General features: G+C 38.7%; 1 protein-coding gene across 1 annotated transcript in view; it reads right to left on the bottom strand.

Annotated features, from left to right (window-relative positions):
* si:dkey-37g12.1 (atrial natriuretic peptide receptor 1) overlaps positions 1-2,278 on the bottom strand; it is a 141,856-nt gene extending 139,578 nt beyond the window's left edge. Inside the window, exon 1 of the mRNA XM_039752913.1 lies at positions 2,219-2,278. Within this exon, the coding sequence (XP_039608847.1) occupies positions 2,219-2,278 (60 nt within the window). The remainder of the gene's footprint in view (positions 1-2,218) is intronic.
* Between the last annotated feature and the right edge of the window lie 21,163 nt (positions 2,279-23,441).

Here is a 23,441-nt window from a genome sequence, read left to right as displayed (position 1 = left end):
GAGCAAGTTGGCAATGCCAGAAAATCTACATGAACAGGCTGGAGACACTGAGGGGAGGGAGCTGAAATGGCAAAGAGAATCAGGGCCAATGCTCATTGTTTATGGTTTAGGAAAGGTTACATACAGAATATACATAAAATAAGGATTCCTATAGAACTATATAATATTTTGAAAACAGAGAATAAAGGAGATGAGAGAAGTAACTTTCCCATTTCATTAAGTTATTTTTTTAATTACAGGTTCAGCTCAGGAGCCAACTGTGGATGAGATGTCAGTTCATCACAGAGCATTTCCACAGACGCTCACAAGTTTAGTTGGATTCTGCTAAGATAGAATTAAAATTAGGTTTGTCATACATATCTTTGAAACCAGAGTACTACATAACACTCACCATGATAATTCTGCAAAATAAATTATGTATGAAATGACAAGTTTGTAAGTCTATGAAACATCAGCAGTTGAGAAAAAACACATTAATCTATTACAAATTAAGTCTTTTTAATTTTTAAAGCTACTATAAGAGTGAACAAGGAGAATCTGAATCACAAATCCTTAATTAGGACTTAGTTTCTGTATCAGGTTACAACTGAGGAAATAGATACACAATTTTTGAAAATCTTTGCATTGTTTTTTCTTTATCCATCATGCTCAATTAATTAGTGAATCAAATATTTGTCTTGTGTATGTGTGTTTGTCAATCTTGAGTTTGAGGATGTTATTACATGAGGTCTGAGAAGAAAGCACATTTATAAATATTGTATGATTGAAATTTTAAAGGATCATATGTTATATATATATATAGTGACAGGCTAGGGCTGTATTGCTCCCTTGAACCCTCAGACCACTCATCAGACACCAGATAAAAGTCCAAATAATTGATTTATTATAATAATAACATGCACAAAGCACCTCCTCTCCACAATACTCCAATAAACAATACAATAATCCAATCCTCCACTCCCAGATGCTTAGCCACCCTGCCTCCCAACTCAGCTTGTCGGTCTGGGATTTCCCAGGGTCCTTTATAGTCCTTGACCCGGAAGTGTTTGTCCCTCAGTCCATGTGACTTTCTTTCACTTCCGGGTCAGGTAAAAACTTCTTTTCTTTATCCCGGAAGCACATCATTTCTTCTGTCCATGTGACTGGGATGTACTTCCGGGGTGTAGGGAAAATAGTCCCTGGGCCTCCCTGCGGCGACTCCTGGCGGCCCCCATGGTATCCAGCAGGGCTGTGCATTAAAAGTCCACTGTCCATAATTCCCTGCTGGCATTCGGGGCATCTCCATGCTGCAAGGAGGGCTCCAACTGGCGGCCTGGTGGTTTTGGCCAGGATGAACAGCCGGCCATGTACCACAATATATATATATATATATATATATATATATATATATATATATATATATATATATATATATATATATATATATAGTGACATGTGAGTCAGTGTCTTGCACCCTAAACCACAAGGCTGAGTCTGATTAATTTAGTAAAACCAGCTTTATTCAACTTGAAACAAGAACAGCATGCTACCACTTTTTTATACACGGATACAGCAAACGGGCATAGTGCTGTTCCCTGCATTCATAATGTTCCTTGCATCATGCATCAGTTATAGTGCGAACGCGGTTGGCTCGTAATTGTTCCACTGCGCTATGCTGCTGAGCTGTGAACCTGTGGACAAGCAGTCCTCCACAGACGTGGCAGTCATGCTTCGGCGTGTCGTCCTGTTGTAGGGGGCCCTAAGAGTTCAGAAACCTCACAATATATTGAATTTGTCTACTTCCTGTGAGCAAGACTTTAAATCAGCTCTCCTCCCATCTGTAGGTTCAAAACCACTTTGGCTTGTAGTGGCTTTTTAAAAGCCTTCCTTGCTCCAAAGTCACTTCTAGTGACAGTGGTGACCCACTTCAGTTTATGTATACCATACTAGAGCTTTGTGTATTGGCCCAAGTATATCGGCAGTCCTCAGCTAAATTCAGGCATAGAAGGCAATGGCTGAAACCACTTTCTAGGGGCTTTTCTGAATCTCAAATGACTAGGTCGTTTGAGGAGGCAACTGGATTGCTAGATCTATCAGAAGAAAAGCTTTGCTGCTACCAGGAGACAATACAGCTAGTCATACACCCTCTCTGTCTCTCTTAGGGACATTTGGAGTTTACTGACACTTGCCTCACCTCTAGGGTCTAGTGGAAATAAGCATGCTTTTGCCTGGACTGTACCTGAATTTCATCTTTGCTGGCACTCCTTCCTATGTTTTGCCCTTCACTGGCACCTAGCATTCATACAGGATGTATCATCCTGCTGCCAGTATGGCTTTTATTCATTCCTGATGGGTAAGGGGAAATTCAACGTAAGCTAATTTGTGTTTTCTATTGATTAAAGTATAGTTATGTATTTTTCTGCTTCGACTACTACTTCTGCTATGTACACAGAACTAGCACAAGCTCACCAAAAAAAGCAAACGTAAACCTTTGGGAAAGACTTTAATTTAAAGGAAAAATCAGGTGTTTTCAGCAGAAAAACACCTACACATGTAGCGCTTAGAGTTTAATGAGTAATCTAGAACTTAGGGAATAAGGAAAACACAGGCGTCAAAGTCCACTTGGTGGATAAAAGAACAAATGGAATGTGTGGCTATTTTGGAACAAAGCAAAACACTGCATATGTAAAGAAGAAGGAATCAAAATACTATACATGGAGAAAGGATAGAAAAAATGATGTGTTTATTGCATGTGGACAAACTCAATTTTTTCAATGACCAACACACACATATGAGTGAAACCACTAATTCTGAGGTAAAAAGAGTGCATTGAAAAATTCGGGCATGTAGTGCTTTGAACACCTACTACAGTGAATCTTCTTTTTAATTACACAATAATTCATCAGGTTTCTTTTAGTCATCGTCTTCAGAGTTACTTGGCATGAAACTTTGAGGACCTTGAACTTATGTTGACCTTATTTAAATAGGACTGACATTGTAGAAAGATTTATTGTTCAGAAATTAAGTATACAACAAAATAAGTTAATCTTATGTAGGTGTTGTACTCTAGGATCACCAGAGTGAGGGTAATGCCATGGTGGACCGGAATATTGCCAGGTATATTCCCTCATGCCACTATGTTTCTAAGAATCATTTTTGTGCCTTTCATTGTTCTACCCTTAATTGTAAATGCCATTTATAGTTCTAGTGCAGTGTAGGGAAAAAATTTAATGTAAATAATATATAGTTAGGGAAAAATTACTAACTACTTACTTTGGGAGGAAGTTAGAAGAGTATTTTAATGTAGGTTTTAAGAGAACTATAACAAGTGAAAGAAAAACCTTGCATTTTATAGTCTTTTAATTTAGCTTTGAACATGATTTTCTTGTGCCTGATAAATTTCTTTTCCCCTCTCTTAAAGTAATTTGAGTTTAAAAATGTAGTGGTTTTTAACTTTGCATTCTATGTTAGATATGTGTAATATCTAAACCAGTTCACCTCTAATATTTAAGAAATCCAGTTTCTAGCAGTCACAAAAAATAGTATTCATTTTCAAGTAAAATTGTTTGTAAAAACATAAAAAGAACATCTTCTGTCAGTAATGTTTTTGCTACATTGTTTAAGCCCCTGGCAAGGTGTTTCCTCTGTCCTGTGTCAAACTAGTCCAAACACTGCCCTTGCAATTAACTGCCTGCTGGGCATCACATTACAGATGAAATGTATTGACAAAAAGACATATCAGTGTCAAGGATAGTAGCACGCATCATTCCATGCAGATTCAGACATGCTACTTGAAGCTCTCAGTAATATTTTTGTTTTTCAGATATAAGGTCAAGTAAACTTAGCTTAATTTACAGTATAATTCCTGAGGAATGACATCACCATTTAAAAATTGGACAGAATATAGTGTGTTTGAATCACATTTCGTAAAGGCAGCATATGAAGGTACAATACAACTGGCTATTGTACTAATCCATAATCTAATTATTTAAATAATTATCTAGAGATACGTCTCACCCCTGAAGCTTATTTCAGAGACAGGAGGTAATTATGTGCAAACCTGTCCATGCATGGCCTCTTATAGTTAAGGCTTCAAATTTAGTATATAAACCTTAGCAATCTATTATAATAATAATAATAATAATAATAATAATATTATTATATAATTATTATTATTATTATTATTATTATTATTATTTTAAGAATAAAGTTTAAACTGTTTAAACCAAAGACATCAAGAAGCATGATGATCAGAAATGGGAAAGTAACCAGCAAGTTCCAGCTCCATGTCCACGGGAAGGTTATACCATCAATCGAGAAAAACCCAATAAAATGCCTAGGGAAGTGGTATGACACCTTGCTCATGGAATAAACCAAAGTAACCAGGACTGAGAAACTGGCAGATGAATGGCTGAGGAAGAGAGAGGCATCAGGTTTACCAGGAAAATACAAGGCCCGGCTCTTCCAGCATGGGCTGCTACTAAGACTGGTTTGACTATAATTATTGAATGATAATTTATGAAATGCCAATGACAGTAGTCAAAGGAATTCAGGGACCAGTGAGTAAACATCTTTGCAGATTCCACCAAGTTTCATGTCAGCAGGACTATATTACAAGTCTGGTCAGTTGCAGCTACCCTTATCATCAGTGGTCTAGGAGCTCAAGGTGGCAGAGTGCAGAGCTCTGTTGATGTACAAACAATCTAGTGATGGAAAAGATACAGTATGCCAGATGGTGCCATAAAAAGGTTCTCAAGGCATTGACAGATATTTTGGAGCAGGAGAGACTGAAAAAGTGTCCAACAATTGTGAGTATATGTCAGTTCGTCTAGTTTATCAGAGATAGAGAGAAACCACACTCCTTCAAAAAGACCAAGAAGAGCCTTTGGTATCTAGCCAGATCATTAGAGATGAGGGAGGACCTGGAAAGGAAGCTATATTTTCTCCAGGTCATTCAAACAACTCTAAGGCCATCCCTGGGAATAGAAGGAAGGGAAAGAAAACTAGTTCCTGGCAGGTTGGTGGAGTCAAGGAAAAGCCTCTTGTTGGCTCTGGTATAGGTGCGAGAAGATAAACTAGAAACCAGGGGAAGATGGGCAGTGATTGGCCACCACTGCCAACCCACCAACTAGAGGATGTTGTGGTTTAGGGTCGAGACATCCAATAAAAGTTGGAAGCCAACTTACGACATCTTCTCCTGGCCAAAGGTGTCATTCAGAAGAGGTTTTTGAAGGTATGGCCACTAGATGTATTAAATAGGCCCTGTTTCACTCTTTGCATTTATTGCCAAGAGTCGGGGTACACCTGAAGTAAGTCATGATCTGAAATGGTTTCATTAATAGATAATTATGCTTTGAATGTCTGCACCATGAATGGTAATTACACATAAGGAATGATTATGAAGAATGATTCCTGCAGTTAAATCTTCTGCATTTAAATAAGTTTCAGCTCCTGGTAGTTTACTGAGCAAAGTAGTAAGTCTATTGAACAGCAGTAGGTAGTTTACACCGCATGTTAGAATGCCAGAAATAAGATATATTGACATCATTTATCGAGCAGTTGTCAAAATGCACTCATCTTCTGGAAAATACCAGTAAATATGCTCTGTAATCAGTGAAGAGGAATATGTTTATAAATGTATGCAATGTTAGAGTGGAAAAGTTGTGCAGCATGATTAGTGCTGCATCTTCCAGATACCTAGGATGAAGCCCAGCATAAACTCGTGAAGCCCTGACTATATGGAGTGTCCCCTTGTCTGACTGGGTTTTGATGCTGCATTCCAAAAAATGTTCAATTTAGGTTAATTAGAAAGTCTAAGTGCTATTATGATCCAGCCCTTGGGGTTTGCTTACAATTTAAAACTCAGGGGAATACTTGATATGGTCATTTGGTCATTTGTGATGTTCTGTTTACATGTTGTGGACTTGGAGTCTTATACAGTATATTTGTTATGCACTTGAAGTAATTAGATTTGGACAGATCTGTAATGTGTGTCATTGGTTTTAATTTACCAAATTAGATAAGATGATTTGTGTAACCTTTGGGAAAATAATCCCTGACGTATAGACCTTAGGTTGCCTGAGATGCTGTATACCCTAAGAGTGCCTTTTAAAAATTGTGAATTTTCTGATGTCTATTGTATATAAGGTAAGTATCCTTTATAAGCATATGTTATGATAAAAACATTAAAGGATAAATTTCAATGTGTTATAAGTTTATTGTTTTTAGGTTGTTTGAATGTCTAGTTTTATAAAAGAAAGGACATCACTGAGCTTCAACTACACAATCATTTTAAAGTCTGCTTACCTTTTTAGGTATGTTCACACATAAAGTGAAAAGCTCCTGCTATGACAACCATGACCATCTGTCAGTTTGCCTGTCGGTCTGTCTGTCCGCATGAAACAACTTGGTTCCCAGTAGCCTGATTTTGTTGAAATGTGGCACATGTATTCTTCAAGAAAAGTTAAAAGTTTTGTTGAAATATCTTGAATAGAAAACACTGAATATTTTTTTGAAAATTAAAAAATTTCCAGTTGAAAAGCATTGGAAAATTTATGAACTCGTCCATCTTAAAATATTCTGTGCAGGCAAGTCAAAGCTCTGGTACACCAGCTCACTTCACCTTCTGCCTCAGTCAAGTTAATGGTAACAGTAAAAAGGCTAGAAAATGTATGCATGGTGTATCATTCAGGGGCATTCAGTGACTGAATTCACTGATTAGAAAGTAGGAACATTTTATACTTTTGAATTACTTTATTCAAGAGTTAGTTATTACATAACCTTGCAAGGCCAGATGTGATTCTCAAATGAGAAAACATGTCTGAGAACAACCTGTTAAAAATTGTGTATGGAACATCAGCAAAATCCTGTGCTGCAAAGGCTACATGTACAGGGCACAGTTTCTCCAATCCATGCATATTAAACTGCTGCCAGGGTTTCAGGGAGAGAGCATAAGATACTGAACAACAGACTTGACACTAAGAGAAAATACAAATCTAGAATTGCTATTATCTATTCAGGAGTTCAGTAGCACAAGATAACTGATGCTAAATGATTAATTTGCACGTTGTAATGAGTGTGCAACAGTGGAGACAGAGACAGACGCAAACACACTATTAGGCTCCACATCTTTGAGAAATGTCTCTGCCTCCTACGATATCTTTCTGTCATTTTAAATATTGTATCACTATATAACATAGCAACAGCAAACAGAGTTTACAGAAGTATTGAGTTCTATTGATACACAATGTTTTTCAGCATTGCAGCTATTTTGTCATGGCACGTTTGCATGTCCAAGTAGACAGTAGCGTCTAATTTCTTTAGCTATTCGTTTAGACGTTAAGTCAGAAGGTGGCTGTTGTGCAGTCTTATCTATTCATCTACTGGTGTCGTTAGGCCAATTTGTTGATACTTGTGTTTTAAGCACTGAAATCAGCATCTCCTGTGGTTCTTTATTATCAGTTCTCTTAATGGCAGCACTTCTGATAAAATTAGAACATTAGAACTATCTAGATGAGAAAAGGCCATTCAGTCCAACAAAGCTCACCAGTCCTATCCACTTATTTCTTCCAAAAAAACATCAAGTCGAGTTTTGAAAGTCCCTAACGTCTTACTGTCTACCACACTACTTGGTAGCTTATTCCAAGTGTCTATCGTTCTTTGTGTAAAGAAAAACTTCCTAATGTTTGTGCGGAATTTACCCTTAACAAGTTTCCAACTGTGTCCCCGTGTTCTTGATGAGCTCATTTTAAAATACAAGTCTCAATCCACTGTACTAATTCCCTTCATAATTTTAAACACTTCAATCATGTCACCTCTTAATCTTCTTTTGCTTAAACTGTAAAGGCTCAGCTCTTTTAATCTTCTCTCATAATTCACCCCCTGTAGCCCTGGAATCAGCCTAGTCGCTCTTCTCTGGACCTCTTCTAGTGCTGCTATGTCCTGTTTGTAACCTGGAGACCAAAACTGCACACAGTACTCAAGATGAGGCCTCACCAGTGCATTATAAAGGTTGAGTATAACTTCCTTGGACTTGTTGTACTCCACACATCGTGCTATATGACCTAACATTCTGTTAGCCTTCTTAATGGCTTCTGAATACTGTCTGGAAGTTGATAATGTAGAGTCCACTATGACTCCTATATCCTTCTCATAAGGTGTACTCTTGATATTTTTGTTTTCTGACCTAACATTTTTACTTCCTATGTGTAAAACTTTACATTTACAGACATTAAATTTCATCTGTCATAAATCAGATGAGACACATCATTTACTTCAAAGTTGTATTTTGGTGTTCATGCTGTATTTTCATGAATATAGCTGCCAATTCTTGCAAGCTGACATTGATTACTGCACTATCGTTATAACGCTGAAAAACAGAGATCCCCCAAAGCACCACATTACTATTCTTCTGTTGATGCCTTAGAATGCCAATGTATAATTTGTTGCTACAGAAAGGTTTTTCTCTTTCATCAGGCTATGTTTTTTTTTCAAAGAGGTTATGTTATTTTTATAACTTGCATTTTGCTCTCTGCACAAGTGGCACACATTTATGTGTGTAACAGGGTTTCTTTAGGAGACTTTTCGACTGTAGATGGTTCATTGTAAACCAGCTTGCCTTCTGTTAGACCAGGTCAACGAGAGCAGCTCTGATCATTGCAGTTCAAAATCACCGCCCCTACTTTGTACGCCAAATTCACGACACATTGGATAGGTTTAGAAATGTGACACTCAGTGAGTCATGTAATTGTTCCCACCCAGTTTAAGTAAAATTCACCTATGGGTTTCTCTAGACATATATATTATACACCTAGTTATTATATTTTTGTTTATTAAATATTTTTGTAACAATGATTCAAAAGTAATAGCAGTTAAATGTGTTAGTAGACTATAATAAATAATTGATTTCTAGCAGTACTTAACAATACCATGTAGTTACCAAAGCCAAAATATTCTTGTAATGGCTTCATAGACAGCAGATTCCAATTGAAGTGATGTAAAAATGGCAGAAATGGCAGTAATTGATGTACTATTTTTAGCTGTTTGTTGTGGAACTTCTGTGCCTAATTCTACTTCAGATTTCTTAAACATAACATTTTTGAAAAATGTACCCAATGGAGAGTTTAATTTTGTGTTGAAATCTCAAGGTAAAATTGTTGAGTGTAAAGGTGCATGATGGAGAGCAGGTCCGTCACGCACATTAGAGCTTTGCTGATACATTATAGTGTTAGAGAAATTCTGAATCGTTATAATTTAAAATAAAATAAATATTGAGTATGCATTGGTTTACTCAGTGCTTAGAGTGAGACACTTACCTATTCCTTTCTTCTTACAATAATTTAATTATCTTGTTTTATCGCTTTCTCCAAGCCAAATTACATAGTCTCCAAGTTACTATATAGTAAAATTCTAGAAAAGGTGAAAAAATAATAAAGAAACAGTCAGCAAAAAAGCTAGCAGCTTTACTTGCTCATACCCTCATATTTTCAGTTAATTATATTTAATATGCCTATTCACTGTATTTCCTGTAGAAACATAACACATTTTTTACTTGATTTGTCTCAAATAATACAGTATACTATATTAAACAGTAAAATATAATTAAACTTTAGGGATATTTTATTTTAAAATTTTCAGTATACTTTTATGTATCCTTGTGTTGTAAATAATCATTTTTTTGAAAAAAAGATCTAAGGATTTATTTCTTGAAAATGATCAGTGCTGCTCTGCTGACTTCAGTGCTACCCTGTTGCCTAATTAGAAGGCAGTGCACCTCTAATAGGTCACACTCCCAGTTAATGCCATTATGTTTCACCTCATTAGTTCTGATGAGAAAGAAAATAATTCCTTAAAATATTAAGAGCAACACTTCAATTAGCCTTGGTTACCCCCAGTCTCTGACAATGTTAAATTCAATAGGGATTGCTCAGTCTGAATTTAATGAATTCCCTTGACAGATGACACAGGCTGCCAGTTTATTTTTTCAGCACAATGAATTTCACTTGGTATATAAAAAAAGTTTAAAAGTACTTAAGTCAGAATTTAAACTTTTGAAAAGACATATATTGCTCAGGAAATTCAATTTATGTGCTGATTCTCCAAACAAACTTCCTCCTTTACAGCAAGAGAAGGTACCATAGCACTGGACATAAATTTAAAACAAAGCCAAGTGGGGTTACCAGTAACAGGGCTCATTCATGAATCATGTGTTCACCAGGGGCCTAATGTATAAATGGTGCGTATGCACAAAAATGTTACGTACAAATGTTTCCACGCTCAAATCGCAATGTATAAATCCTAAACTTGGCGTAAAGCCACGCAATTTCCACGGTAACTCATACCCTGGCGTACGCAAATTCTGCGCTCGTTTTTGCATACTGACGGCACTCAACGTCAAAGCAGTGCTACTGTTTCAGTGTGGTTTCCTTTTCTTTTTTAGATCCACATCCCTGACACGGCTTTATAAATACACTGAAATTAACTGCATATTGTTTATTACTTTAATTTATGTGATTGTAATTAACCTGTAACAATATAATGGGCCACAGAATGGTCAAACTATTCTAAATACAATAGCTGCTTTAGCGTTGTTACTCTCACTGCACCTTCTTTTTCTTCTTTCAGCTGCTCCCGTTAGGGCTTGCCACAGCGAATCATCTTTTTCCATATTACTCTCACTGCCCCACTCGGAGTATTTATATCACTGTATCTGAGTGGGGAATTACAGCTGTACAGCAGCTGATCAGAAAGAGAATTATTGGTATACAGAACCAAGCACATGCTGCCTCAGCCATGCTGTCTATTGAACTTCTCCCATACGGCAAACGCTTCAGAGCCTTTCCTTGCGGTTCACAAACAGTTTCATCCCAAGAACAATCAGTCCATCAAATGCTCCTTGTAGAACTGTTTGTACTTATTAGTACAATTACCTCACTGTAAACTTGCAATACAGGTATAATATTGCACAACCTGAGCCACTTTATAAAGCACGTATTTACATATGCTAATGATATAATTTTTAAGATGAAATGTAGCAAAATAAAACTTTAACTTAATTTAAATAATCTGTATTGTTAATAAGTAAACATGTGAGGACATAGTGTTGTAGCGCTAGCAAGGAGCTGGTGCTCCATTCACGGATTGTTCCTGCCTTGTGCTGTATTCTTGCTGGGGCTGGCACAACACTGGATGGATAGAATAATTTAACATGTACTATGAAGATATTGTAATGTTCTTTAAAAGTTTTGAAGAATCTGTGTTCTAAGTTTACAAATGGCTTAACGTCTATTACAGAGCTGATTGTGCGGCAATTCGGAGAAAAAAAAGTAAGGATAGGAATAGGGGGTTAGTATGTTTGAAAGAGACAGTACTGCTGCAGTTAAGTATTTCATCGAAGGTAGCACACGGCGCAGCAAGCATCTTACGTGAGGCATGAGCAATCACTGCGCCACCGTGTTCCCATGTTTAATAACAGGTTTTAACTCCTATCATCATTAAAACTATATGAAGTATACATCTCAGTATTGTAATTATTCAGAGAGCTGTAATATCATGAATGTAATGGATTCTGTGTCCTGTCAGAGGAAGAGAAAGCCGGTTTAAGAAGCATGTAGTGATTCACACACATAGAGCACATAGAAGATCAAATACAAAACAGAGCATTTAATGTGCTACTTTAGTTATGATGGGATTTGAGAAACTGGTAAATTAAATGATTTTAAGATGAAGTTTATGATGTTTTCTACATTAATGACAAAATAAACTACGTGATTAAAGTGGAAATTTCGAGATTAAAGTTGACATTTCGTGCTTTTTCCCAATGTGTGCCTATTTTTTTTCCTTTGTACCCTAATAAGCTTCCATATGACATTAAGACGGTGGGCTATGACTCGTCTTTTCACGATGACTTTGATATCTGACAACTTCTTTTTTATTTCGGACACTGTGCGACTTTGTGAATTTGAGCTTTCTTGTTTCTCTGACACTCTATGTCACTCGATCAACTTCCTTTTGTTGTTTATGCCATTGTTTAAACCAATAAATAGTACGTTTTTCCTTGCCTCCACTTGGTATTCACAGAAATTCTTCTATTTCCCCCCATGCTTTTGCCATTGCCTTTTCACATAACACTGAGCTTAAGGGCTATTTATATTGATTTGATATTAAAAGAGGTATAATTCTGGGAGGAGACAGGGCGGGACAGCAGGCGGGTGCATGTGTGTTACTTTTCACGCTGACCGAGATTTATGTAGCAGAAGAACATGGAAGTTGACGTTCGCACATATTTATGCATCTGGATTTTTTTTTTGCGCAAGCACATTTCCGCTTTTGTCCATACGCCATGTTAGAGTGTGAATTCTACGTACGCCGTTATGCATGAGGCCCCAGATCAGTTTAGAGTTGACAGTTTATAGCAGCAAGCATATCTCTAGATTATAGGAAGAAACAGAAATACTAAGAAAACCATATGGACACAGAAGCTAATCTCACATAGACAGAACTTAAAGCAAACCCTGAGACTGTTAGCCAGTCTGATATTATTCCACAAATCTGAGGAACTAACAAAATATTACAAAATTGTTATTTTTTTTATGATGATCTGTTGCTGATTTTAGTGAATATTGTCTTTAAACTTCATCAGCAGAATAGTTGTAGCCATTTGAGGAAATGAGAGTCCAAAACAGAACTGGAGCAATAGTACAGGTAAGGTGGTTTTAAAGTCAGAGGGCGGAAATGATGTAAATCAGGAGAGGAACCAGAAATGATGTCATGTGGGCCAGGTGGAATTTCCCGCATTAAGTCTGCACGAAGACAAGATAAAGGATTAGTGTACTCTGCCATCACTTGGTCTATCCAAGAATTACCTTCTTTTCAGCCCTTTAGCTGCCTCCCATGTGCACATGTGTGACAAGGGATAACTGAACCCACCCTCTAAGCAAAGCCTGAGATTGTGTTTGTAGGTTCAACTCAAAAAACGTTGTGTGGTATTGCCACCAGGGCCCATCACCCACAAGATGGTGGAATCGTACTGCTCAATCAAGGGTGGTCTCCTTCCTTTGCTCTTGAGTTGGCCCATGGGAGTGGTGCAGACTAGGGGTATAGTTATAGTTGTTTGCATTCATGCACCTAACAACAGTGCAGAGTACTCATTTGTTTTAGTGATATTGGATTCAGTGCTTTAAAGAACTCCATCCAGTTACTCTACGGTCCTACTGGGAAAATTCATCACTCTCAAGGGGAGAATTATTTATTGTCATTATTCATACATATAACAAAATTTTTTGTTGGTATGACTCAGCTTCAAGGCAGAATACTTTAGTTGCAGTACTATAGGCTGATGCTGCTCCTCCAGCCAAGGGAGATGTACAGTATCCCTGCTGCTAGATGCATCAAAGCATGCAAGGAAACTGTTCATGGTGTCAGGGAGCCTAGGGTCATAGCTGACCTGCTGATCGCTGTGCTTATAATTCGTTATGGTCTTTAAGCCTCTTCACATGTTCCATGGGTTGTTATTATCAAAATACTCCTTGATACGCTGTTAGAATCTGTATTTTGCCAGGTTTAATCCTTTTTTAGTTCTTTTCGGGCTTCGCTATATGCCGGCCTGTCGCCTGACCTATATGCAGCATCCCGGGCTTTAAGCAGGGACCGCACCATACTGTCCAGCCACGGTTTCTGATTTGGAAACACCCTAAAGGTCTTCGTGGGCAGGACAGCATCAGTACAGAACTGCACATAGGATAGGACAGATGATGTATATCCCTCTAGATCTGAGCCTTCTTTGAACACTCCCCAGTCAGTATGCTCAAAACAGTCCTGTAATGCTGAAGATGCCTCCTCAGTCCATACCTGTACTGTTCTGGTAGTCCGTTTCATCTTGCAGATCATGGGAGTATAGCCTGGGATCAGCTCCACTGCGATGTGGTCTGACATGCCCAGATGTGGGACTGCTACAGCCTTGTATGCTCCTAGTTTATAAATCCTCAAAATTTAGGAAGCACTGTTTTTAATTCTACATGATTAAAGTCACCAGCCACAATCACTGCTGCGTCTGGATTGGCATTCATTTGTCTGCTAATAAGACAGTACAGTTCATCCAAAGCTAATTTAGCTCGTTAGCTCGGGATATAAACAGCCACTATCAGGATGGAGGAGAAATCTCTTACCATCTTGAATGGTCTGCATTGGTCTCCAAGCAGTCTATTGCTACTTTTTTCTGAGCTAGTCATGATTATCCATAGTGAATGATATTTTTAAACATAACGATGTTCATAAGTATAAAGTGTACCAAAGGTCAATGACTTACTTTGTAGTTTTTTTATCTGAAATGAAGCTGTTTGTTCTGGACATTCTAGTACAAAAGAACTGTTAGGTACTTCTTTGTGGTGGGACAGCCCTTGAAAACCCAAATGGGTAGTGTGGAAGTTCCAGGAACAATTAACAGGTTCCTCTGTTTTGAATGAGCTCAACTCATAACTTCAAGGTAGTGGTCTGCATTTCCACCTACTCAATCCCAACTTTTGTGGTATGGGACTAAAATTGAATTGTAGTGAATGGATGGATGGATAGATAGATAGATAGATAGATAGATAGATAGATAGATAGATAGATAGATAGATAGATAGATAGATAGATAGATAGATAGATAGTGGATGCAGTGGATTCTCCATTATTGACAGGAGCCTGCTCAGTGCCCGTCGCTCTGCCACGGATGTCAAACTGTCCAGCTTCATTCCTACAATAGAGCCTGCCTTCTTCACAAGTCTGTACAGGTGTGAGGCATCCTTCTTCTTAATGCTGCCTCCCCAGCACACCACCACGTAGAAGAGGGCGCTCGCTACAACCGTCTGGTAGAACATCTGCAGGATCTTATTGGGAAGTGTACTCGGCTCTGTCCTTTCTTACACAGAGCATCAGTATTGGCAGTCCAGTCCAATTTATCATCCAGCTGCACTCCCAGGTATTTATAGGTCTGCACCCTCTGCACACAGTCACCTCTGATGATCACAGGGTCCATGAGGGGCCTGGGCCTCCTAAAATCCACCACCAGCTCATTGGTTTTGCTGGTGTTCAGTTGTAGGTGGTTTGAGTCGTACCATTTCATAAAGTCCTTGATTGGTTTCCTATACTCCTCCTCCTGCCCACTCCTGATGCAGCCCACGTGGGAAGTCCGATGTATATAGGCCTTTAAAAGCCCTTTTCTTCTGTTTCAAAAGGCCCTTGATGTCACTTGTAATCCATGGCTTGTTGTTAGCATAGCAGCGTACTGTTCTTACTGGAATTACTGTACAATGTCCATACAGAAATTGATATAGTCAGTAGTGCAGTCAACAACCTCCTCAATGTTCTTACTATATGATCCCTGCAGGATATCCCAGTCCATAGTTCCATAGTAGTCTCTCAGACTGTAATTCATGTGATGTCACCCATCTATCCATTATCCAACCCACTAAATCCCAACAACAAGGTCACAGGGATCTGCTGGAGCCAATCCCAGCCAACACAGGGTACAAGGCAGGAAATAAACCCCAGGGAGGGCACCAGCCCACACAGGGCACACACACCCACACTTGGGATAATTTAGGATCGCCAATGAACCTAACCTGCATGTCTTTAGACCATGGGAGGAAACCAGAACAAACCCGCGCTGACATGGGGAGGACATGCAAACTCCACGCAGGGAGGACCCGGGAAGCAAACCCGGATCTCCTAACTGCGAGGCAGCAGCGCTACCCACTGCTCCACCATGCCACCATGATGTCACCCTACAGGTTCAAATCTAGTGTACTGTTTTGTACACTGAACAACCCATATTAGTATCACTCTTTGTACTAGAGTCTAGGCATTTCCTTGTGTGTGCATGAAACAGGCTTCTTTGCAGAGTACAGAATTTACTTCTAACTGTGTTGTGTGGCAACTAAGCACCGTACTCTGTGTTCATACTGTGAGGGAAGGGCGTCTTCAAGTCTTCTAGATGATATTTAAGACCTTTCCAATGAATGAATGTTTAGTTGTGGTCTGTAAATAGAGCTCTATAGAAGAGTGACTGTGGGTGGATGCCAACTGATTTTTTAAGAAAACACACTGAAATTCATCCCTTTGTTAGCATCTTGTTTAAATCCTCACTTCATTCTGACTTACAGTCATATCTAATTGAAATAGCTAGTTTAAAATACCAGCGAAAGACTGCGATAAGAGACAAAATAAAACAGCTTTATATTTCAAAGAAGTTTAATGAGATTGTAAAAGGAACTATGTGATAACTGGATGTTTTTGCAATTACTAAAGCACAATTTTATATGCATTCAGTATAAAATTCAGGTGGACACCTTAATTCCTATTCCCTTGCATTCACACAGAGAATGACTCCATTGTTTATATCCGGTAATCTGTATGAAGAGATTCTGAATTAATGTGAGGCATGAATTATCTGACATTTAGTGATTGAGCCTGTCTGTGTAGTGTTAATCCCTAGATTAAAAACTAGATATTTAAGCATTATATTTATTAAAAAAATAAACAAAAAACAGGCTCCTCACCCAACTGTACTGCAAACCCTTTAATACTTCCTACGCACCATGTTAGTATCTGTAAATTAGACATTTTGAGGTACAGATGAGGTCATTTTATACCAATTAAAGCATGATAATATACTCCACAGCATAAACTAAAGGCCTGTAATGGCTAAAATATTCCATCTTGTCCAGTAATATCTTCTACCTTTAGCTGATTTACACAATGAATGCAGTGTATTGGAAACTTTAAACAGCTTTAGCTTAAAAATTGAAGCATCATGGTACTTTTAATTTGATCACCTCATGCTTAACTGCTTCCTCTTAGGTCTGCTCAGATCTAATGTAAATCTGAAGTGTCCGTGTCCCAACCCTAATGACTCAGTATAGGTATGAAACTCTATCTAGATCCAGATGGAAAATTATAACATATCAAGTAAACTGTATTATTGTGATATTTCCCTCTACTTACCCTGTACCTAATGGGTAAGTGTACTCTTCTGGTTCGTTACCGGGTTGGTCTACTGTTACACCTTAAGATTATCACACGCGTACATAGATATACACATACACACAGAAACTCAACAGTGCCCTATGAATGACACAGACACAGTTGGTTAATCTCTAGCACTTTAAATCACACAAGTGCATTATGAATAACACAATTTGCCACTCTCTTAGCACTTCAAGAGACTTACATAGACACTGAACCCAATCACAACAGTGCCCCATGAATGACACACACTCAGCTGGTTAACTTCTGGCACTTTAAGCCACACATATGCCTTAGGAATAATACAGCCTGTCTGTCTTTTAGCACATCAAGAGACTTACTTATTATCAGCACAAACAACATACAATATTTTAAATATATCTCAGATCTAAATATTACTTTTGGTCTCCAAGAATATATTCAAACATACAAAGGCTCAGCATCCTTGACTATAGGCCTTACTTTACGCTCTTTTCCCTTCTATTGGGTGGAGCTCAAACCCGTAGCCTTAATAAAACTCGCAGTACAAAGAGTATGGCAAAACTCTAGCTGCACCAGGTGCTCAAAGAAATCACCCTGATTACTTAAATCAATCTAGACATGAAGAGAAAGCATAGAAAGTTAAAAGCAGTGTGGCATTTATTACAGCAATAATAATACCAGTAGTGAAAAGCATAAAAGTAAATGTGGATAGCAAAGTCTGGATATACAGTATATAGTCTTTAGAAAAACTTTTGAAAAGTTAAAAGATCACAATGATGAATGTCCTAGATTGCTTCTGATCTAGCACTCGTAGTTGCTCATGAGATGCTTTGCCGATAATCAGATGGAAACGGAGGCAGGTTGCTCTCGCCCTCTTCTGACATCATTCTGTTATCTTCTTCTTCTGATGTTGCTCTTCAGACGAGGCATATTTATTATAAAATTCTACTGGGGGTTTCATAACTCATGATTGTTAGATATTCCGAATGGCTGGCTGTCAATATGATGAATGAATGTTCTCAAACTCTTACATTGGTTTGAAAACGTCTGTTTTCCCAAGTAGTACAGTTTTTTATGTTTTAACAATCTCCTGTCTCAAGATTTAAATCAATTTAGTCCTGGTGCCTTTACCTTCACAGGTTATAAAATCATCAATACAGCTTGAGACGTCTACTGAATTCCTGCTCAGATGAAACAAATGGTACTATGATTCAGGAAAACAGATTGCCTTTGTTGTTAGCTGTCCATGCAAATAATTAAGTTAATCTGTTTTTGTCCTGAGCAAAATATAATCAAAATATAGACCAAAATGTACAGATTTTTGTACTCCACAACATAAGCTGATGCACCTGAACAATGTAATACTACTGCTGTTTTAAAAGACACTCCCTACATTCAAATATGCAAGACTGATGCCTGAGCCCAGTGCCACATCATCCACACACGTACCCTAGGACTTCTTCTGTTCATTCCATTCCTGTCTGTTCAGTAGACTAATGAAGAGTCAACGGTAATCATAAATAGACCAGAAAAAAACAAAAGAAAAATTCTGAATGATATCAATCAAATAGAAGGAAAACAAATCTGAAAAAGATGCTGCCAAATTTAGTGGCCATTTGTTTTCTATTAAGAACATGCAGACATTTGAAAGTTAACTTTAAAATTTTCGGCTATTTATTAGTGTTTCCTCAATAGAAAGGTAAGCTTGCCTCCCTCATCTATCCTGGTTCCTCCATCATTAGCACTGGATGAACTGCCTAATAACTTCTTAAACAGCAAAAAACAAGTTAAGCTTAGTGACTTCTGTGTGCACACTGCTCATGTTCTTAACAAAAAGCTCCCAATTCTCATTAAGGCCAGTAAAACTGATTGAATTCTTAGAATCATGAAAGGCTGTGTTTTTGGAGATGATCAAGCAGCCTTGGAAGCTACTGGCACATGTTTCTTCTCTAGTGGTCAAGGGGCCAAAGGCATCCTTTTTTACCCAGGTCGTTCCTCATTTTTGTCTTTTCTGGCAGTCTTGCCTACCTTTTCCCTTTAGGAACACTAGAATTGCAGAACTTACAGGGCATTTCTAAGTGTGAAATTTAGAGTATAGATAAAGAGAAGTATAAGAAGACCAGGAAAGCAAATTGTAAAGTCAAATATATATTAAAACCCCTTACTGTATTTTCTAATTGATCACCTCAGAGCAAGGATTTAAACTGTATACAATGCACTCCTTTATTTTGGAGGCTAAAGCAGTCAAAAGTTAGCAGACAAAGACATTGAATAAACAGTATGTGACAGGTACAGCTGTCTTCTTTATCTGACCTTTCTTTAGCTGATTTGTTACTTTAAAAAAATATGTTTTTTTATTTCAGATAATATTTTTCCTATAAGGCACACTTTACCCAACAAACTGCTGAAAAATTTTTGAAAGTCATTCCTCATGAGTGGGCTTTAGTAAACAACAGTACTACTGTTTGCACCGACACACTCTTGAGCTGCCTCCTGCTAGTCTCCTGCCTTTGTTCACTTCACTAAAACATGCTTGTGCAGTGGCTGCATTTATCACTAAATACCTGTAATTTTGAAAAATGGCTTCAAAAAGTGGAAAATAATGAAAGCAATAGAAAAGATAGTGCAATTTCTTTTGTTATGTATAAATTCCCTAACAGCATTTTTCTGGGAGATAAGTCCACTGTGGTGGTCGGCCTAGGAGGTGAGCCTTCCTTCTGCACACAAATGGTGAAGACTCTTTATCTCATACTTAAGCTAATGTGCAGAAACATTTTCATTAATTACCTCATTAACAGCTTCTTAACTTGTTAATTAATGAATGAGCTGTTTTATATTATGGACATACAAGGATGATTGGTTATGGAGATGCATAAGAGTGTTTTAGCAATTTTTCAGGATATTGATGTGAATTTTCTGTGGGTCTTGGAATTAATTATTATTTTTGCCATATTTAATAAAGGGAATACTTTTTCAATATCAGATTTTCTGTTTTCTGACCTGTTTTTGGGAACAGATTAGAAGTAGATAGATAGCTAGCTACATAGATAGATAGCTAGATAGATAGATATAGTCAAAAATGAAATATCTATCTATATATATAATTTACTAAGGCAAGACAACCATGAAAAGCACGCCGGAAGGGGCGTGGATTCACTAAGCCGCAGACAATTGAGACACCTATGGCGCACACAGGAAGGAGCCACGCCCACCAACTCCAAGACCATTGGATACGACGACAACTCGCAGGGCCACGCCCACCAACTCGGACGCGACGACACAGAAAAAATGGCGTCATTTATGTTCGTCTGTCGTAGAGGCCACATGCAGTGCTGGTCAGGTTAATGTCATGTACCTCCGAGCTATGTTGACTGTTAATAGAGGCATGTTTCTCGCAGAGGTGAATCGCCATATGCAGCGTGTGAAGCGGTTTGCGAGGGGTATCCCATGGTATCCTTAAAACAATCCTTTAAAACTGAGGTTAAAGCACAATGAAGGAATCAGTCTTTAAAAACCAAGAAGTCCTGTGCCTCTGTTTCATTACCGTCTCATCTGCTTCACCAATGCAGGCCCTGCAACAGTCGAGACGCTCTGTCAGCAGCTGAACTTCTCTGTGCCTGACCGGTTCACACAGAGGCAGCGCAAGAGAAAGCCGTGCCAGAGACAGACAGAGGCACACACACAGGCAACTGGTGGGCGGCTCTCTGTGAGTTTCTCTTGCGAGTGGACACATGACGAGGCGGTGTGTATGCTTCGAGAACGAGGCTGGATGCGGCTTGCGACCGGGCACATGAGCAAGCAGTGTGTATGCTTCGAGTGCGAGGGTGGACGCTAAAGGACCATCTAGGAAAAATCATGTCGCGGATGTGATTCGCTGTATGCAGTGTGTAAAACAGTTTGTTTGTCGCAGATGTGAATCACTGTATGCGCGTGTAGAACAGTTTTGCTAGGGTGTCCCTGTGTCTTTCCAGAAGTGTTCAACCATCAATAAATAATTATGTGGCGTTTGTTATGTCGCGGGTTCACTATTGTGTTGTATTTTGCTCTCTCCAGAGTTCCATCTTTTCATTCACTTACTGTTGTACTCTCACACTAACCTGTTTTAGACAACCGTGTCTTTCCAGAAGTGTTTACCATTCAATAAATAATTATGCATGAGACTGAGCGTGTGTCTAGGTGTGGGTAAGCCGTTGAACCCCATTCGGGCTGCAAACCATGGAATTCCCACTAAGTGCGTCTCATACGCTTCCACTGTTTTCGTCCCTACCCTTAGTACACACCCCCCTCCCACACGTTGACTGTTAATAGAGGCATGTTTCTCGCGGAGGTGAATCGCCATATGCAGCGTGTAAAACTGTTTGCGAGGGTTATCCCATGGGATCATTAAAACAATCCTTTACAATTGAGGTTAAAACACAATGAAGTGAGCAGTCTTTAAAAAACGAGTTTTCGGTTACGATGCACGACGCGTGCAGCATAGCAAAGTGTTGTACACGCTACATACAGCAATTCGCATCCGCGACAAACATGCGTCTTCTTAGATGCTCCTGCACTTTGTACACACCCCCCTCCCACCTCGCTACGCTGCACGGACGATTGTGTGTTGGTTCGTTCTGTGCATTGTTACAATGTTGCTTTTCTTGCTGATTTATTACATTACCGATTTTGCAAATGTTAAATTTTCTCCCTGTGCTTAAAAATTATTAAAAAAACGGCCTGATTATGCCGCGTATGGTACGCCGCGGGTTGCCTAGTAAATAATATTACTATATTATGACAAACAATAGGCCCCTCCTAAATATACAACTGAAGGATTAAAAGGAAAGAAAACTAAAAAGAAAGGAAACTTCTGAATTTGCAGTTATTGTTGTATTGAGGCATTATGCAGTTTTATTGTTGTTGGTATGAAGGAACCCCAGTAACATTTCTTGACACACTTCTGCTAAAAATTACTCATTGGCTGAAAGTCCTCAGAGTTAATGTGTCAAAGAGAGGATGTGCAGCATTGTTCATAATGGCGCTCAGTTTGATTTTAGTTCTCTCCTTCGCTACTAACTCCAGGGGGTCCAGAGTGCATCTCATAATAGAGCCTACTGTTTTAATTAGGTTGTTAAGTTGGTGGGCCTCTCATGAAGTGATGTAACCAGACCAGTAAGCCACAGTTTTGACTATCACACTGGCCATCACAGAGTTGCAGAAGTAATGAAGGATGTCCCTACTTATATTGAAGTATAAGTATGTTAATAGAGCAGTGCAACCTGTCTTTGATGTGGGTCCCTAAGTACTTGTAGGAGGGGACCACCTCTACACCAACTTCCTGAATAGTGACCGGGAATAGAGGCTCTTTGGTGTGGTGAAACTCAATAACCAGTTCTTTAGTTTTGCTGATGCTAAGTTGGAGATAATTCTTGCTGCACCAAGGAACAATGTTCTCCACATGACTTTTATACTGAACCTCATGTGCCTTATGGAAACAACCCATAAGCGCAGAATCATCTGAGAATTTCTGCAAATGACCTGGGGCCTCATGCATAAACGGTGCATACACATGAAAATGTTGCATACGCCCATTTCCATGCTCACATCACAATGTATAAAAACTAAACTTGGCGTAAAGCCATGCACATTCTCACAGAAGCCTCCCCCTCTGCGTACATACTTTTCTGCTCAGTTTTGCAAACTGGCTGTCCCCAGTGTCAAAGCAGTGCCAGTGCTACTGTTCCTTTGTGGTCTCCCTTTTACCAAATTCGCATCAGTGACGATGGATTTATCAAATATATTGAAATTAACTGCGTATCAGATACAAATTTAATTCACTTGGTTTTAATCATTCTAATATACAATATAATGGTGCATGGAATGAACAAACTATTCCAAATCCCATAGTTTCTTTAGCTTTGTTACTCTCAATGCACCACTTAGAGTATTTCATCCCATTGTATGTGTGTGTGGTATTATAGCTACAGAGCAGCTGATCGGGAAGCTGCATGGCAGTTGTGTCGAGAGTGCAGAGGATTATTGTGATACACCTTTCAGCCCTGGAGGACATTTATAGCACACACTGCTTAAAGAAATCCACCAGCATCTGCATGGATTCCACTCAGTCATGCGGCAGTCTATTTGAACTTGTTCCTGCCTCACACTTGATGCTTGCTGGGACTGGTGCGACCCTGGATGGATGGAATAATTAAACATGTATGATAAAGATTTTTCAATGTTCCATAAAAGTTTTGAAGGATCAGCATGCTAAGATATTTATTACAGAACTCATTAGGTGGTGAATAGTTACGTGGAGAAAGAAAATGAAAGGCGAGGAATTAGGGGTTAGTATGTTTGATGGAGACAGTACTGCTGCATTAAATTAGTCCACTCAGGGTCGTGCACAGTGCAGCAAGCATCTTGCGGGAGGCAGGAACAATCCCTGGACAGGGAAGGCAAGAACAATACCTGGATGGGGCACCAGCTCATCACTATCG

The sequence above is a fragment of the Polypterus senegalus genome, chromosome 4, assembly GCF_016835505.1.
Source record: "Polypterus senegalus isolate Bchr_013 chromosome 4, ASM1683550v1, whole genome shotgun sequence".
Lineage (NCBI taxonomy): Eukaryota > Metazoa > Chordata > Cladistia > Polypteriformes > Polypteridae > Polypterus > Polypterus senegalus.
Note: the sequence above shows the minus strand (reverse complement) of the source record. Positions and strands in the feature narration are given on the sequence as shown.